The sequence below is a fragment of the Lynx canadensis genome, chromosome F2 (assembly GCF_007474595.2).
Source record: "Lynx canadensis isolate LIC74 chromosome F2, mLynCan4.pri.v2, whole genome shotgun sequence".
Classification (NCBI taxonomy): Eukaryota; Metazoa; Chordata; class Mammalia; order Carnivora; family Felidae; genus Lynx; species Lynx canadensis.
The window spans coordinates 15778630-15795794 of record NC_044320.2 but is presented as its reverse complement, the minus strand read 5'-3'; the positions used below and the strand labels follow the sequence as shown (position 1 = coordinate 15795794).

General features: G+C 38.5%; 1 protein-coding gene and 1 long non-coding RNA gene across 10 annotated transcripts in view; one reads left to right on the top strand and one right to left on the bottom strand.

Moving 5' to 3' along the window:
- The window catches only part of TATDN1 (TatD DNase domain containing 1), a 44748-nt gene that overhangs the window by 4454 nt on the left and 23129 nt on the right, over nt 1-17165 (bottom strand). For 7 of the 9 annotated variants that reach the window (XM_030304480.1, XM_030304481.1, XM_030304486.1 and 4 more), the window contains 4 exons: nt 17027-17112; nt 16895-16935; nt 14537-14613; nt 142-212 (listed from right to left, as the gene is read on the bottom strand). In XM_030304480.1, coding sequence (XP_030160340.1) covers nt 142-212; nt 14537-14613; nt 16895-16935; nt 17027-17112 — 275 coding nt within the window. The remainder of the gene's footprint in view (nt 1-141; nt 213-14536; nt 14614-16894; nt 16936-17026; nt 17113-17165) is intronic. The other 2 variants (XR_004343193.1, XR_004343194.1) reach the window with 1 other exon arrangement.
- Nucleotides 10264-13026, top strand: LOC115506476. The gene is made up of 2 exons (XR_003966398.1): nt 10264-10422; nt 11678-13026. It is a non-coding gene; the product is annotated as an uncharacterized LOC115506476 (long non-coding RNA).

Sequence of the window (17165 nt, the reverse complement as noted above, 5' to 3'; positions counted from 1 at the left end):
CTGTTAATAAAAACCTCAAAGGTTTTCTGAAAAGTATAATTGTTGAGATTGATTGAGCGTCTTTAAGATATTTAACTTTTGTCTAGCTCTGTTTTGGTATGGTTTAATAGGAAAATGAAAGTTCAAAAAGCATAAACTTACCAGTTTCAATCATTAATTTTTCACTAGGTATTGACTTCAAAACTTCCAAATTAGCCTCAGTTTTCAGTGAGCTTAAAAAAAATTTCAGAGATAATAAGAAGGTATATTTAATGAGGAACTTTTTTTTGTATTATAAACTTACCTAAAACATTACAAAACCTAAAATCCCCAAACAAAACTTTGGTTGGCTCTAATGGCAGTATACGCATTTCTATCCTTACAGAATCCGGATTAAGATCTATTCCAACCATATCCTGGCTTTTGGGGGATGCAGTTTTTTTTTGTGCTTATCCATTGACCAATAAAAATCAGTCTGTGTAAAACTTTATTTAAAGAATTCATTTGCTTCCCTGGGTAATTTGCATAACGTAGAAAGGCTCAAAATGCTGAGTTTGAAGGTCTGGTCAGTTCTGTATGGGCCAAGTATTGGTACAAAGATATCAAAGTTAATGCTTCACTAACCAGAAATCGAATCTTCACAAAGGATGAAAATCATAGTCTCAGAACAAGCAGCATTTAACAAGGAATGAAAATGACAACCTAGTTAGAGATGTCAGTTTGAGTCTCCTTTTTTGGTGCCCTTTCCCCCACATCTAGAAACAGGATCTTCCATTACTTTTGACATTCTGAAACTTGATGTGTTAGAACCCTTCCAATTTAGACCCCACCCCCCACCCCCAACTCTGAGAAAAATTATGGGAAAAAAGGAATTTTCCTCTTTTGTCTTCTCTCTTTCTGGGACTTTTATTAGTCAATTTTAGGACTCCTGAATTAGTCTGCTAGGCCTTCTTTCTTTCATCCATTCCTGGGAAATTAACTTTCATTTCCTTAACTTTCATTTTCAGACCACGAGACGACTGTTTTATTGGTCTCAGTTCTTCACTTTCCTTGAATAGAAATATATCTATACCCTTGCCATGGTTTCTTAGAAGGAGGAGCTTAAATCTGGCCATGAGCAGAAGCTTGAAATGCACTGTTTTGATTTTGATGGCACTTTTGTGATCTGAGAGTAGCATGCATTTAACATCTGTTGCCTCTTCAGCCTGGGCATCCAGAATGAAAACACGTAACTTGGATCGGAATTCAACATGTGGCCTGAAAGATCTGCCTCTATCAGTCAACCCCTAGCTAACCCAAAGACTCAGCAGTAAGAAAAAAATACCTCCTGTCATAAGCCAATGAGTTTTGGGATGGTTTGTTATATAATGTAATGATGATTAATACTGTCCTTACGTTGCATTTTTAATTTTAGCATATATATAACTTTCTTTCTGGAGAGGTTAAAATATATATAAAACTAGAATATAAAACCCCCATGTATTCATTACTTGGCCCCATCAGTTATCAACTCCTGGCCGATAACGATCCCATCCACTCGTCCCAAACCTCTTCTATATAATCTTGAAGGAAATTCAAATTGTTGTAGTTTCTACATTTTAGCATTTATTTCAGAAAATATTTCAGCATGTATCTTTAAGCATGACTATTAAAAAAAAATGCAACCACAATACTATTATCATGTTTAAGAAACCCCAACTCTTTTAATATACCAGTATTCAAACTGTCAGTGTCCTACATTCTTGTTGTTTGTTTGACTTAGGATCCAAATGGGAGCCACGCATTGCAGTCTAAATCTTTTAACCTGTTAAATTTTCCTGCATCTCTTCTTCCCCTTAAAATTTATTTTATGAAGAAACCCAGTCGTTTGCTTTGAAGTTTCCTGGTCTTGATTCCATCTGTCTCCATCTGGCTTTGTGTCGGGCCTCTGTATACTGTCCTGTTGATGTATATGTCTGTTTTTGTGCCAGTACCATACAGTTTGGTAGGTTCCTTTTGTAACGGAAGCATAGTGAACATACAATATTACAGTAGTTACAGGTGTAAACCATAGAGCTTTGACATTTGTCTACAAAATGCTCACCATACAAACTTATTACACTATTATTGACTATATTCTCTACATTGTATTTTGCATCCCCATGACTAATTTATAACTGGAGTCTGTACCTCTAAATCCCCTTAAAACAGCCACCAGTTCTCTATTTTTAATTTTTTTGTTTGGTCATTTATTTTTTAGATTCCACACAGAAGTGAAATCATAAAGTATTTGTCTTTCTTTGTCTGACTTATTTCACTTAGCATAATACACTCTAGGTCCATACATGTTGCATATGGCAAGATTTCATTCTTTTTTTATGGCTGAGTAACATCCCATTTTGTATATGCAAACCTTTGTCCATTCATCTATTGACAGGCACTTAGATTTTTTCCATATCTTGGTGGTTGTAAATAATGGTGCCGTTAACACAGGGATGCACGTATCTTTTTGAATTAGTGCCTTTTTTTTTTCAGGCAGATAAGCAGAAGTGTAATTATTGGATTGTGTGGTATTTCTATTTGTAATTTCTTGAGGAACTGCCATACTGTTTTCCATAGTACCTGTACCAATTACAGTCCCACCAACCCTGCACAAGGGTTCCCTTTTCCACACCCTTGCCAACACTTGTTATTTCTTGTCTTTTTGATACTAGCCATTCTGACTGGCGTGAGGTGATACCACATTGTGGTTTTGATTTGCATTTCCCTGATGGTTAGAGACATTGAGCATCTTTCCATGTGTCTGTTGGCATGTGTATGTCTTCTTTGAAGAAATGTCTGTTCAGGTCTTCTACCCATTTTTAAACTAGATTTTTTTATTGGTGTTGAATTGTATGAGTTCTTTACATGTTTTGGATATTAACCACTTATCAGGCTTATCATTTGCAAATAGTTTCTTCCATTCAGTATGTTGCCTTTTTGTTTTGTTGATGTTTCCTACACTGCGCATAACCTTTTACTTCAATGTAATTCCTGTTGCTTATTTTTTATTCTGTTGCCCTTGCCTGAGAACAAATCCAAAAAATATAACTAAAACTGATGTTTAAGAGTTTACTGCCTACATTTTCTTTTCTTTCTTGAACTTGATGTTCAAGAGTTTACTGCCTATGGTTTCAGATCTTACATTTGGGTCTTTAATCCATTTTGAATTATTTTTGTTTATGATGTAAGAAAGTGGTCATTTTCCCAACACCATTTATTGAAGAGACGATCTTTTCTCCTGTGTATTCTTGCCTCCTTTGTTGTAAATTATTCACTGTACAAGTATGGATTTATGCCGGAGCTCTGTATTCTGTTCCACTGATATGTGTCTGTTTTTACAAAATTTTATTTAAGTAATCTCTACACCCAATGTGGAGCTTGAACTCACGACCCCGAGATCAAGAGTCACATGCTCCTCTGACCAAGCCAGCCAGGCACCCCCTTGTGTGTTTTTGTGCCAGTATCATATAGTTTTGATTACTATAGCTTTGTAGTATAGTAAATCTGAGATTGTGATAAGATTGCTTTAGCTCTTCAGGGTGTTCTGTGGTCCCTTACACATCTTAGGATTTTCTCTGAAAAATATTACTGGTGTTTTGATAGGGATTACACTGAGTCTGTGAATTGCTTTGGGTTGAATGGACATTTTAACATTAATTCCTCCAGTCCATGAGCATGGAATATCTTTACATTTATTTGTGATGTCTTCACTTTCTTTCATCAGTATCCTAGAGTTTTCAGAGTGTAGGTCTTTAACAACTTTGGTTAAATTTATTCCTATGTATTTTATTCTTACACAATTGTAAATGGGGCTTTTTAAATGTTTGTTTATTGAGAACACAAGCGCAGGAGGTGCAGAGAGAGGTGGGGAGGGAATCCCAAGCAGGCTCTATCTACGCTATCAGCACAGAGCCCAGTGTAGGGCTCGATCCCACAAACCGTGAGACCATGACCTGAGCTGAAATCAGAGTCAGACACTTAACCCACTGAGACACCCAGGGCGCCCCAGTGGGATTTTCTTAATTTCTCTTTATGCCCATTTTAGTGTACAGAGACCCAACTGATTTTTGTACATTAACTTTCTATCCTGTAACTTTAGTGAATTCATTTATTCTAATTGTTTAGGGCTTTCTAAAAATACTATGTCACTTGCAAATAGTGACAGTTTTCCTTCCTACTTACCAGTGTGGATGGCTTTTCTTTTTCTTGTCTGATTGCTGTGGCTATGACTTCCAGTACTTATGTTGAATATAAGTGGCATGAGTGGACATCTTTGTCTGTCTTGTTCCTAATCTCAGAGGGAAAGCTTTTAGCTTTTCACCACTGAGTATGTTAGCTTGTCATATCTGTCCTTTATTATGTTGATGTGTGCTCCCTCTGTACTCCCTTTGTTGATAATTTCTATGAGTGGATGTTGAATTTTGTCAAATGCTTTTTCTGTTGTCTACTGAAATGATCATATGATTTTTATCCTTTCCTTTGTTAACGTGCTGTTTGATTTTCAGACATTGAACCATCCTTGCATTCCTGGAACAAATCCTACTTGGTCATGATGAATGATCCTTTTAATATATTGTTGGATTCAGTTTGCTGATATTTTGTTGAGGAATGCTATAATCATGTTTATCAGAGATACCTGTAATTTTCTACTTTGTAGTGCCTTTGGTTTTTGGTATCAGGGTAATGCTGGTTTAATAGAATGAATTTGGAAGGATTCCTTCCTCTTCAATATTTTGGAATAGTTTCAGAATAGGCAGTAACACTTCTTGAAAAGTCTGGTACAACTCATCTGTAAAGCATCTGATCTAGGACTTTGGTTTGGTGGGAGTTGTTGGATTTTGTTGGTTGGCTGGGTGTGTGGGTATTTTTTTTCTTTTTTTAATGTCTCAATTTCATTACTAGTCATCAGTCTGTTCAGATTTTGTTTCTTCCTAATTCATTCTTGGTATTTTTCTAGGAATCTATCCATTTCTTCTAGGTTGTCCAACTTGTTGTATAATTTTTCACAGTAGTCTCATAATCCTTTCTGTTTTGTGGTGTTGGTTATTTGTCATTTGATTTTGAGTCCTCTCTTTTATTATAAGTCTGGCTAGAGGTTTATCTATTTTGCTTATGTTTTCAAAGAACCAATTCTAGTTTCATTGGTTATTTTTTTTCTCGTTTCTTAAGTCTGTATTTCATTTATTTCTGTTCTCTTTATTATCTCTTCTAATTTTCAACTTCATTTCTTCTTTTTCTAGTTTCATTGTGTGTAAGGTTAGATTGAGATTTTTGTTTCTTGAGGTAGGCTTGTATTGCTCTAAACTCCCCTTTTATTTAAAAGTTTTATTTATTTTGAGAGAGTAGGGGAGGGGCAGAGAATCCCAAGCAGGCTCCACACTGTCCGCACAGAGCCTGACACGGGGCTTGAACTCACCAATTGTGAGATCATGACCTGAGTTGAAATCTAGAGGTGGACGCTTAACTGACTGAGCCACCCAGGTGGCTCTCTAAACTTCCCTTTTAGAACTGCTTCTGCTGCATCCCAAATATTTTGAACTGTTGTTTTTCCATTTGCATTTGTCTCAAGGTATCTTTTTAATTTCCTCGACCCAGTTGAGTAGCGTGTTGTTTAGCTTCCATATGTTTTTTTTCCCCATAATTGATGTTTTAAAAAAATTTTTTTTAATGTTTATTTATTTTTGAGAGAGAGAGACCGAGTGTGAGCAGGGGAGGGGCAGAGAGAGAAGGAGACACAGAATCTGAAGCAGGCTCCAGGCTCTGAGCCGTCAGCACAGAGCCCGGCACAGGGCTCAAACTCATGGACCGTGAGATCATGACCTGAGCTGAAGTCGGACACTCAACCGACTGAGCCACCCAGGCGCCCCCATAATTGATATTTTTAAAGATTTTATTTTTTAAAGTAATTTCTACCCCAGTGTGGGGCTTGAACTCACAACCCTGAGATCAAAAATCACATGCTGTACTGTCTGAGCCAGTCAGGTACCCCTCTGTAATTAATTTCTAGTTTCATACTGTCGTAGTCAGAAAAGATGCTGGATATGACTTCAGTCTTAAGTTTACTTGTTTTGTGGCCTCACATGTGAGCTATCCTGGAGAATGTTCCGTGTGCACTTGTGTGTTCTGTTTTTGGATGGAATATTCTGTATATCCATTAAGTGCATCTGATCTATTATGTCGTCCAAAGTCAGTGTTTCCTTATTGCGTTTCTGTTGGATGATCTATGCATTGATGTAAGTGGGGTGTTAAAGTCCTCTACTATTATTACTATTCATTTCTCCCTTTATGTCTGTTAATAAATTGCTTTATATATTTAGATGTTCCTATTGGATGCATAGATACTTACAATCATTATATCCTCTTGTTGGATTGATCCTTTTATCATTATGCAATGCCCTCTTTGTGTTTTGTTAGTCTTTGTTTTAAAGTATAAAGGGAGCCTGGGTGGCTCAGTCGGCTAAGCGTCCAACTTTGTCTCAGGTCCTGATCTTGCAGTTCCTGAGTGCAAGCCCTGTGTTGGGCTCTGTGCTGACAGCTCGGAGCTCGGAACCGTCTTCAGATTCTGTGTCTCCCTCTCTCTCTGCCCCTCTTCTGCTTGCACTCTGTCTCTCCCTCAAAACAAATAAACATTAAAATTTTTTTAAGTATATTGTATCCTTTAAGTGTTGCTAGTGCAGTTTTTTTTGTTTTGTTTTGTTTTTTTTTTGCTTCTATTTGCATGGAATATCATTTTCCTCCCTTCACTTTCAGGATGCATGTGTCTTTTTTTTTTTTTTTTTTTTTTAATACTTATTTTTGAGAGAGAGCACGAGCAGGTGAGGGGCAGAGAGAGAGTGAGACACAGAATCCGTAACAGGCTCCAGGCTCTGAGCTGTCAGCACAGAGCCTGACATGGGGCTCAAACCTACAAACTGTGAGATCATGACCTAAGCTGAAGTTGGTTGCTCAACTGACTGAGCCACCCAGACACCCCAGTCTATGTGTTGTTTCTTTAGATCTGAAGGGAATCTCTTGTAGGCAGCAATTTTTTTTTTTAAACCCAGTCACCCTATGTTTTTTGATTGGAGTATTTAATTAACATTTAAAATAATTATTGACAGGTATGTGCTTATTACCATTTTTCTGTTTTCTGGTTGTTTTTGTAGTTTCTTCCTCTTGCTCTCTTCCCTTGTGGTTTGATGGCTTTCTTTAGTCTTCTGCTTGGATTCCTCTTTACTTTTTGTGTATCTATTATAGGTTTTAAGTTTGTGGTTACCATGAGGTTCATATACAACAGTCTATTTTCAGTTGATGTTTAAGTTTGCACACTGAAAGCACTACATTTTTATTCTTTCCCCAAGTTTTATGTATATGGTGTCGTATTTTACATTTTTATTTTGTGTAATTACTAGAAATATAACTGATTTTACTATTTCTTTTAAATGTCCTACTAGTCTTACAAGTGATTGCTCTATTATATTGTATGTTTGCTTTTACTAGAGACTTATTTTCTGTTTTCTCTTTATGATTTTCTTCTAGTTGGCATTTTCTTATCTACTTAAAGATGTGCCTTTAACATTTCTTGCAAAGACCATTTAGGGATGATGAACTCTCTTTTAAGTTTTGTCTGAGAAAACCTCTCTCCTTGAATTCTGAGTAACTCTGCCAGACACAGTATTCTTCGTTGTAGGCTTTTTCCTTTCAGCACTTTGAATATATCATGACACCACTTTATTCAGGCCTTCATTGTCTTTGCTATAAAAAAAAAAAAAAAATCACCTGATAGCATTAGGGGGGTTCCCTTGTATGTAATCAGTTGCTTTTCTCTTACTCCTTTTAAGATTCTCTTGTTAATTTTTGACCTTTTTATTACTAAGTGCTTTAGTGTGGACATCACTGGGTTCATCTTGTTTGGGGCTCTGTGTGCTTCCTGGACATCTATTTCCTTCCCCTGATTAGGAAAATTTTCAGCTATTTCTTCAGATTTTCTGCCTCTCTCTTCTCCTTCTGGGACTCTGATACTATGAATATTAGTATACTTGATGTCGTCCTAGTTGATGTTTTAAAAATCCTCATGTTTAAAAATTCCTTTTCTGTTCAGCTTGGATGGTTTCCACTACCTTGTCTTCCAGGTCACTGATCTATTCTGCTGTATCCTCTAATCTAGTAGCGGATTCTTTTTCACTTATTATATTCTTCATCTCTAATTGGTTCTTTTTTATATTTTCTCTTTTTCTGAGTTTATACAACCCCTTTCTAGTTCAGTGAGCATCTTTATAACCATTACTTTGAACTCTCAGGTAGACCGCTTGTTGTGGTTTTATTTAGTTCTTTTTATGAGGTTTTCTTTTGTTCTTTCATTTAGAATAAACTCTTGTCTTCTCATTCTGTTGACTCTGCTTTTCTCTTTGCATTACATCAGTTACGACTCCCGGCCTTGCAAGCAGTGGCCTTGTGTAGAAGTGTCCTGTGGGGCCAAGCAGCATAATCCTACCCACCCCACCAGGTCACCAGAACCAAGTACCCCAGGGACATGCCAGGTGGGCTGTGTGTGCCCTCCTGTTGTGACTGTGCTGCAACTGCTGCAGGCATGCTGGGTGGGGCTAGGATGCAGTCCCAGCCAGAGCTGTCCAAGGTGTGGTGGGGCGGTGGTTGCTTTGCGGGTTCACCAGTCCCAAACGAGGCTGACCACAGGGTATGGCAGGGCAGGTGCCGATTAAGAAGGGCACCTGCCTGAACTAGCAGGTTGGGTGGGGTGGCTCAGACAAGGAATGCCAAGGCAGGGTGAGCTGTGCTAGCAAGCTAGCTGGAGAGGGTCAGACTTGGCTTTCATCAGCATCAGGCCAGCTAGGCCAGAGAAGGGCAAGAAAAATGGCACCTGCTACACTCCCAGTCCTGGAGAAAGTTTCTACAGATCCTTGCCCCTCCAGCACAAACCCTAAAATTAGCCAATAAATCTATTCCTGTATAATCCAGATACTTTTCAAACTGCTGCCTCTCTGCTGGATCTTAGAGTTAGTAATAGAGTGTGCTGGTCCTGTAAGAGTAGTCTGTTTCTTAATGGCACCCTGGCTCTGCTGGAATAAAGCCCTGATGGTTATCAAAGCCACATGTTATGGGGGCTTGTCTGCCTGGTACAGATCTCTGGAGCAGTTGAGGTGGGGGGTGGGGGCACTCAACATGGGGTTCGATCCCCTTGCTCTTCAGGGAAGACCTCTACCCCTGTGATATCCCTCTCGGTTGTAAGTTGCCGTACCATGTAACTGGTTCCCTACCACGTCTCTGCTCCTTCTTGCTTTCTCAGTGTGGCTTTTTCTTTCCCCATGGAAGAGTCGTTCTGCTAATTAGGTCATTTTCCAAATGACTTGCATTTCACGTAGTTGCTGCCTGGGGTGTGTCTGTGGGAGGAGGTGGGATCCTCCTCCTCTACGATGTTCCCTGGTCATCTCGACATTAAGAAAATTTTGCCTGCTGTGTTTCTTACAGGATGTCGAGAATACCATCCAGAGTCTTGACCAGATTCAGGTTGGATTTTTTTCTTCATGTTTTTGGCAAGACCTTCATAGGTGGTGGTATGATCTTCTATTTAGAAGCACATGGTATCTGGTTATATTTTTGTGACATGATGCCCAAAGCTTAGACCTCTTAGTTTACTAGGAGTTGCAGATGTTGATAGAATCCTATCAACCCTTTATTCACTAGAATACTTGTACGAAGAGAAAATTCCTATGTCTACTATTAGGTACCCAATGGTAGTTGGTAGAGGGGAAAAATATGTATCTTCCTGTTGAATGTGTTGATTCCCTAGCTTAGCCCAATGGTGGTATTAACACTGACATTCATTTTTAATCATTAAGGAATTCTTACTTTCATGTTCTTTCTCTTGTTACAGCCAGACTGACAGAATGTTACATTTCAGCCTTTACTATATCAGGTCTCTTTTAAAGTTCTTTTTCCTAAATTGTTTCCTCTGGTGTTAATTTTTCTATTTGGTCTTTTTCCTTCTGTTGAGGCACCTCATTTATCTGGTGGTCCTTAATTATCAGTTTACATTTAAGTAGGCTTGAGTTTCCAGTGTTGTGTTTCCTCTGCTTTTGTGTAAACAGAGGACTGTTTTACTGATAGTTGTGAATGGGGACTCTTTTTAAAAAGTTTACTTATTTTGGTGGGGAGAGGGGCAGAGAGAGAGATGGGGGGAGGGAGGGAGGGAGAGAGAGAGAGAGAGAGAATATCTCAAGCAGGCTCCATGCTGTCAACAGAGAGCCCGATGTGGGACTCAATTTCACGAAGCGCAAGATCGTGACCTGAGACAAAAATCAAGAGTTGGACACTCAACTGACTGAGCCACCCAGGTGCCCCTCTGAGTGGGGACTCAATGGAAGCTCCTTGTGGGACACCCAGGACTAGGAATATTGATCTGCAATTTCATCTAAGAGTGAGAAGGTAAGGAGCTAATGGTTAGGCTATTGCTTCTCTAAATGCTTTCCTCTGGCATCAACATAAGAATTCCAAGTCCTGGCTCTCACAATTTGGTTTGTTCATTTTTCTTGAGAAGAGATTTTTCCCTTTGGTAGAAATGCTTGCTGCTCTTGTACTCTGCGTATAGCAGTAAATATAGGGGTGAGAGCTTTCTCTATAAAGGCCATCAATCACCTCAATTTGGTCCAATTAGTCACTAATTCTAAACCCAAAGCCCTCTCTCTGATTTCTGCCTGCTAAATTTGCTCCCATCTCCTCTGGGGCCCTTTATAAAGTCTAAGCTGGCTTTTCCAGAAACTCTGGCCTTGTTTCTTTGCCCTTATAGATGCCCATACTCCATTTTGAGTATGTAGGGCTTTACTTTAGAATGATTTTAAGAGGAGTGAAAGGGAAATGTGTGTAGTTTGCCATAAATATCAGCCTTTTAATGATATCCTCTAGAAAAAACCAAAATTCTTATTTTCAGCCAACTTAACAGTTGATCAATATGAATATTTCCTAAATATGTTTGATATGGGTACTAAATTTAAAACTTCCAGTTATGAAATTATTTAGTTTTAATTTCATGAGATCATATCTTAGTCTTTTCCTACATTAATTCCATGCTTGTAAAAAGTGATCTACGTACAGAAATATATACTACCAGAATAAATATTTTTCAATCAAAACCAATTATTGGATGCAAATTTTAAAAAAAAATCAAAGTCCATTATATCTTTAATAAGGTTTCCCATTTAAGGGAGAGCAGCTGCATATTCTGGAGTCAAATCTGAAACTTCCCCATTTTCTTGGGGGAAAATGTTATAGTTTAATCCTTAGAAATCAAAGACTTTATGTCACAGGTAGTATAGTCAGATTAAATTACCATACCTCAGAGCCTCAGATTAAGACTACAATAAACTGAATTTCAGAACAAGAACAGAAATACTGACTTTGATTAAATGACTAACAATAGTTCTGAGTTAATGGAGGAGGAAAAAATCTTGTCATTAACTTAATGCCAAATCTTTATAAATTCAAGGCCATTTTGAAATCTCTCAGACAGTTCAAGTTAGTGAAATAAAGGTCTTCTACCTTCTCTTAAAAATCATTTCAAAATAAGGAAAAAAAAAAACCACAATTTTTTTGATGAAACCAGGGGATATTGCTAACCCCTAGTCACAAACTATAAAGCAGAAAGTATATGTTAAAATTATAAATGACCTGTTTATGTGCAAAGTGACTTCAGTGCCATGTGCCTGCAGAGAGAGATACTGAAGACAAGCAAACCAATTCACCCAAGGAAGTTCTAAGAACTGAAGATCCCAGGTACTGAGGCTGGGATAAGGCAGGGGACTGAGTGGGGGTTGTTTTAAAATGTGGGGTACAGAAAAGAGGGGACTCTCAGATTATTTTCCAGCAAACTGACGCAGAGATGACTCCTTCTGCACCCCACCCTTGGCCTGAGAGAGAGAAGGGAGGAGAGGGTATGTGTAGTCTCTGGAGAAGCTAAATCAGAGCCGGGACAGGAGAACAAGCAGCACAGAGGACTGCAGGGGTGAAGATGGAGACTGAATGCTGACTGGCTGGTGAGTTCCTCTCTCCAACCCCATTCTGTTCCAGAACACAGGTACATTCATGAATCCCCACCCTGTTTTTCCAGCAGAGATCAGAGGATCCCTCTATGAAGAAAAAGAACCCACCGAAAAGATCCCCTGGCGAGGTCAGCTGGCCTGCATGTTGATAGGCTGTCTCCCCACAGAGATTCCAATGAGCTTGTTTCTTAACTTTTTAAATATACAGAGTAAGAATTTCCTGACGTTTGAAGGAAGTCATGACAGAGACTAAAAGAGGAAAAAGGCGCTCAGAGGAAATAAAAGCATTCTCTGGCAAACAGAAAAAAAACTCATCATTCATGTCTTTAGAGAGATGAGAAGATGCATCTGCAAATGTACATAGTTCCAGAGAATGGCAGGGGGAAAAAGCTTTCAGAGATTAAAACCAGAAGCTGAAGTTTCATCAAAGAGGTTGAAAAATATTTCTGAAAGTAGGTGGAAAAACTAGAGATGGAAATTAGAGGGGAAAATATTGAGATCAGATTATGAGCCTGGGAGCTCCAAAGAAAGAGAGAGAAAAAGTTTCCCAGGACTGACAAAGATGAGCTTCTAGCCAGAATGGGCCAGCAGCAAGTGCACAAATTATCGGCCACCTCTGTGAAGTCTGGCAATACCAGAGGTAAAGAACTAAAATATTCCACTGGGAGAAAATAGCAGGTCATGGGGTAAGGCCTAGGAAACAGAACAGCCGCTGACTTTAAATCTAGAAATGGAGCCCTATAAATTCTCGTGAAAATTATTTCTAGTCCAGAATATTATGCCGAGGAAAAATACCAGGTGGAAGGGTTTTTGGTTTTCTTTAACTATCCAGGCAAACTTTCAAGAATAGAATAAATTCATTTTGAAACATGTGTTCCATCAAAACAGCTGAATACATGGGATCTAAACGTAAGAGTTCTATCATGGAGCAGACGTGGACTCAAAACGAAGCAGAAAGGGTCAGGAACTAATGGAGAGATCATCTAGATAACGAGATTATCTAGACAGGGTCCTCATGCAGAAGAACAGATAAAGGCACTTTACAGTTGTTGGAAAGTGTGAGAAGGCTTCAAGTGTTGAAGAAAACCAAGTAAAGAGAAAGGAAGAAAGCTGCCCCAGGAAAATAAAAAAAGTGGTATATCTTGTGGTTCAGCAGTCAACAGTATTTACACAGACATCAATGAAAATACTGAATACGCATATAACCAAAAACTCTGCAATAGGCACACTGTGACGGCTGTGGAGGAAATAATGCAGGTGGCAGGGCAGTCCCGGATGGAAGAACTAAGATGCTCATCTCCTTAATGAAAACAGACAAAGGGAATGAATTAAGAGACAACATCACATACATAATATTTAGATATATGGTGATAAAGAGCAAAGTGGGGGGTGGGGGGGTGCCTGGGTGGCTCGGTTGAGCGTCTGACTTTGGCTCAGGTCATGATCTCACAGTTCGTGAGTTCGAGCCCTGCGTCGGGCTCTGTGCTGACAGCTCAGGGCCTGGAGCCTGCTTCGGATTCTGTGTCTCCCTCTCTCTCTGCTCCTCCCCTGCTCACACTCTGCCTCTCAAAAATAAAGATTAAAAAAAAATTAAAAAAAAAAAAAGAGCAAAGCGGGGGTCTCTGGAAAAGCTGACTCAGAAAGCATGGTGTAGAGACTGTATCAAAACTACTATTTAGTCCATTCTTCATGCATGCCTTTTCACAGTGGTTTATTAGTTAAATCATTAAAATATAGAAGCAGCATTGAGGACATATAAGTCTGAACTCCGTAGCCAATAATTTCATGATTCTATTTTCCTGAGGATATTTTAGCAAAAACTCATGTAATCAGAAGTGTGGTCATTTTAAAGGAATGAAACACTGAAGAGGGAAAGCCAGGGACCCAGCAGCGCTAGCTGACTATGTTGGGTTTATGAGGCTTGGTATGCTGTACCAGCAGAAAGGCTGAGTGTGGAGCCAGAGAACACTGGTTCTCACACTAGGAGTACTTTATGCCGTGTCCTTAGCTTCTGTGAGTTTCCTGGCCTATAGAGATACATAAAATGAGGTCATAGTAGGACTCTCCCCACATCAGACATCACTTGCATGCACAATGCTGCGAACACATATACTTTAAAGTGATAAAATGAGCTAAGTATAAAAGGCATCGCCAGAGAAAGCTAGCTGCTGATCTCAATACAAAATTGTTGTCCATGACTGTAATACAGGGTTAGTAGTTTATAACCTTTAACTTTTTTTTTTTTTAACTTAAATAGGCTCTATGCCCAACACGGGGTTTGAACTCACCACCCCAAGATCGAGAGTCGCATGCTCCACCCACCAAGTAAGCCAGGCATCCCTATAACTTGCAGGAGTAATGTAGTTTAATTTCTTGTATAATTACTGAAATTCACAAGCCAAGATCCAGGTGATAAATACATTTAAATAAAAAATTTAAATCTTTATCAGCAATTCACTGTAAAACAGGAATCTAATTAATATAAAACAAACTTAAGGACCTACCAACCATTAAATCCTATATAGAGATCCAAGTCCATCAAGGCAGCTGCTGCTTCCTTGGTACCATCAAATGAATGCACCTAGAACATACAGGTGTAATTTTACTTAATAATCGCTCTTTCTTTAAAAATCCTAAATAACATTAATGAGACTTTCTAAGGAAAAGTATAGGTGCATAGGGGTTTGTTTTGTTTGTTTTTGTTTTTTGGATCAGAGGGTTTCAGATGTGGTGGCCCCTACAATTTTTATTTTCAATTCGAATCTCACAGTTATAATGGGTCACCATCTCCAAAGAGGTGAGGCACGAGGGACGTGGCTGCCCAGACTCTCTCTGTGGCCGTGCTGATGGCTCTGCAGTACCTTCGGGAATGGGGAATGGACGTGGGAGCCACACTCTTAGGCAGAAGCATGAAGACAAGTTAGAAACGTGACAAAACCATGTAAAATAAATCTTAAAATGTTGAGTTTTTATTATGTTAGAGGATACTTTTTCTAGAAAATGACTTTTAGAAGAAATTTTAAGCAGATCTAGAAAGAGTTGTGAGAATGTAACTACAAAACTGAACTGTGAGACGGTAAGAATCAGCTCAGTAGGCAAAAAGGAAGAAGATGGTGTTGTTCTCCTTCAAAGATGTAAGGAAGAAAGCACAGTCTTTCATACTTTGGATACATCTATGTAACCTAAACAATAAGTTACACTTTAAATACACCAACAAGTAATGTCATTAATCTGTTACTACAGCATCCAGAGTCAGAATCCACTATGGATAACATGTTTCTGAAAAATAAAACTGCATTACACGGCTGCCCAAAAGGGTTTATTCTCCTCTCAGCATCTCTAGCTGACTAGAAAATATATCCTCCATTAACATCAAAGTAATTTTAAATAGAACTCCTCATAAACCATTGCAGAAAATTCGTTTTTTTTTAATTTGGCAATCTTTTTTTTAAAGCTTTTATTCTTAAGTAATCTCTACACTCAATGTGGGGCTTGAACTTAAAACCCCAAGATCAAGAGTTGCATGTTCTACTGACAGAGCCAGCCAGGCGCCCCTTGACAATCTCTTTTTTTGATAAAATCAAACATTTAGGTTTGGATTTGCTAAGTAACTTCTTATTTAGAAATGAAGCAAATGGGCAAAGAGGTAGAGCCATTAATCCCCCCATTAATGAAAGCCTCTAAGCCTCTCTCAGTTCCCAAGTACAGTTCCTAAAGGATAGAGTCAGTAAACTATAGATAAAAACGTGTGCAGTAATATCAACAGCAACATAGAAAACATTATCACCAGCAGTACACGACATGAAGCAGAGGCTAAAAACCTGAGAGAATACAGATGAAGCTATCAAAGCAGCATATGTGGGCAAACAGTAAGTGCTCAGTGCCATTTCCTCTTTCTTTAGTTGGTGTAGTATAATTGATTTTATATACCTGGATAACAGCCTTTTTGCCGGAGACGAGTGAATCTCCTAAAATCACAGGTGAAAATTTGTACATCTGAGCATTTTTTGGAGGCAGATTTTCCAAAGAGCCCATGATCCAAAAAAGATTTAAGGAACACTGCTATGGATACCTGAACTAAGTGGTGGGCAGATAATGTTTATGGAAACTGTCTCAAGACTAGTGGTTGAAATGACCACACAGAAGTGTTTACAGAGTACAAGCAGATTCCAGAAAGGAGTCTCTAATCAGAGTGCTAAGTGAATACAGTTGACAAATTAAGAAGGCAAACCTGAGGTGAATATTAAAATATTAAAAGATATTAAGATTAGTTTATATTTTGCTCAGAATTTAAATTGAAGAACACTGAAGAATGCTGATGGAAGAGGCAGAGAAAAAGAATTGTCACCCATGCTATTAAAATATAGGAGTAAATTCATGGGGTTTTCTTGTGAGCCAAATTCTTTATCATTCTTGTACTTTGGACAAAATAAATGTAATTAAATCGGTGTGATTTAGGTCTGTATTACATCTGGCCCATAGATTAATAGTAAATTTATGTACCTCAACAAGAGAGGGAAGAAGCTTAATAACTTTACTGCTGATATCTGAATTCCTTTAGAAGCCGACAGGAGTAACAAAGAAGCTTCTGTGCATCCTTTATTAAAAACAACTCTTGGGGCGCCTGGGTGGCTCAGTCGGTTAAGCGTCCGACTTCAGCTCAGGTCACGATCTCACGGTCCGTGAGTTCAAGCCCCGCATCGGGCTCTGTGCTGACCGCTCAGAGCCTGGAGCCTGTTTCGGATTCTGTGTCTCCCTCTCTCTCTGACCCTCCCCCGTTTATGCTCTGTCTCTGTCTCAAAAATAAATAAATGTTAAAAAAAATTTAAAAAAACAAACAAAAAAAAAACTCTTCTACTTACCACTCCACCTACACACCGATCTCTGTTTCTTTTCATTATGTCTGTAAATTAAAAACAAACAACTTTTGGCAAATACTTTACTAATTGCTGCAAAATTCTTTAATTCTAAAGGAGATTTTAGCTCTAACTCACCCAGAAATTCACCATGTGAGTTCCGACAGTGAAGAAACATTGGTAATTTTGTTTGTTCTGCCAGTTCAAACTGTTTTTCAAAATATCTGCATAATGCCAAAAAATTTTCGTTAATTTTATTTTAGCATAAGAAAAATAA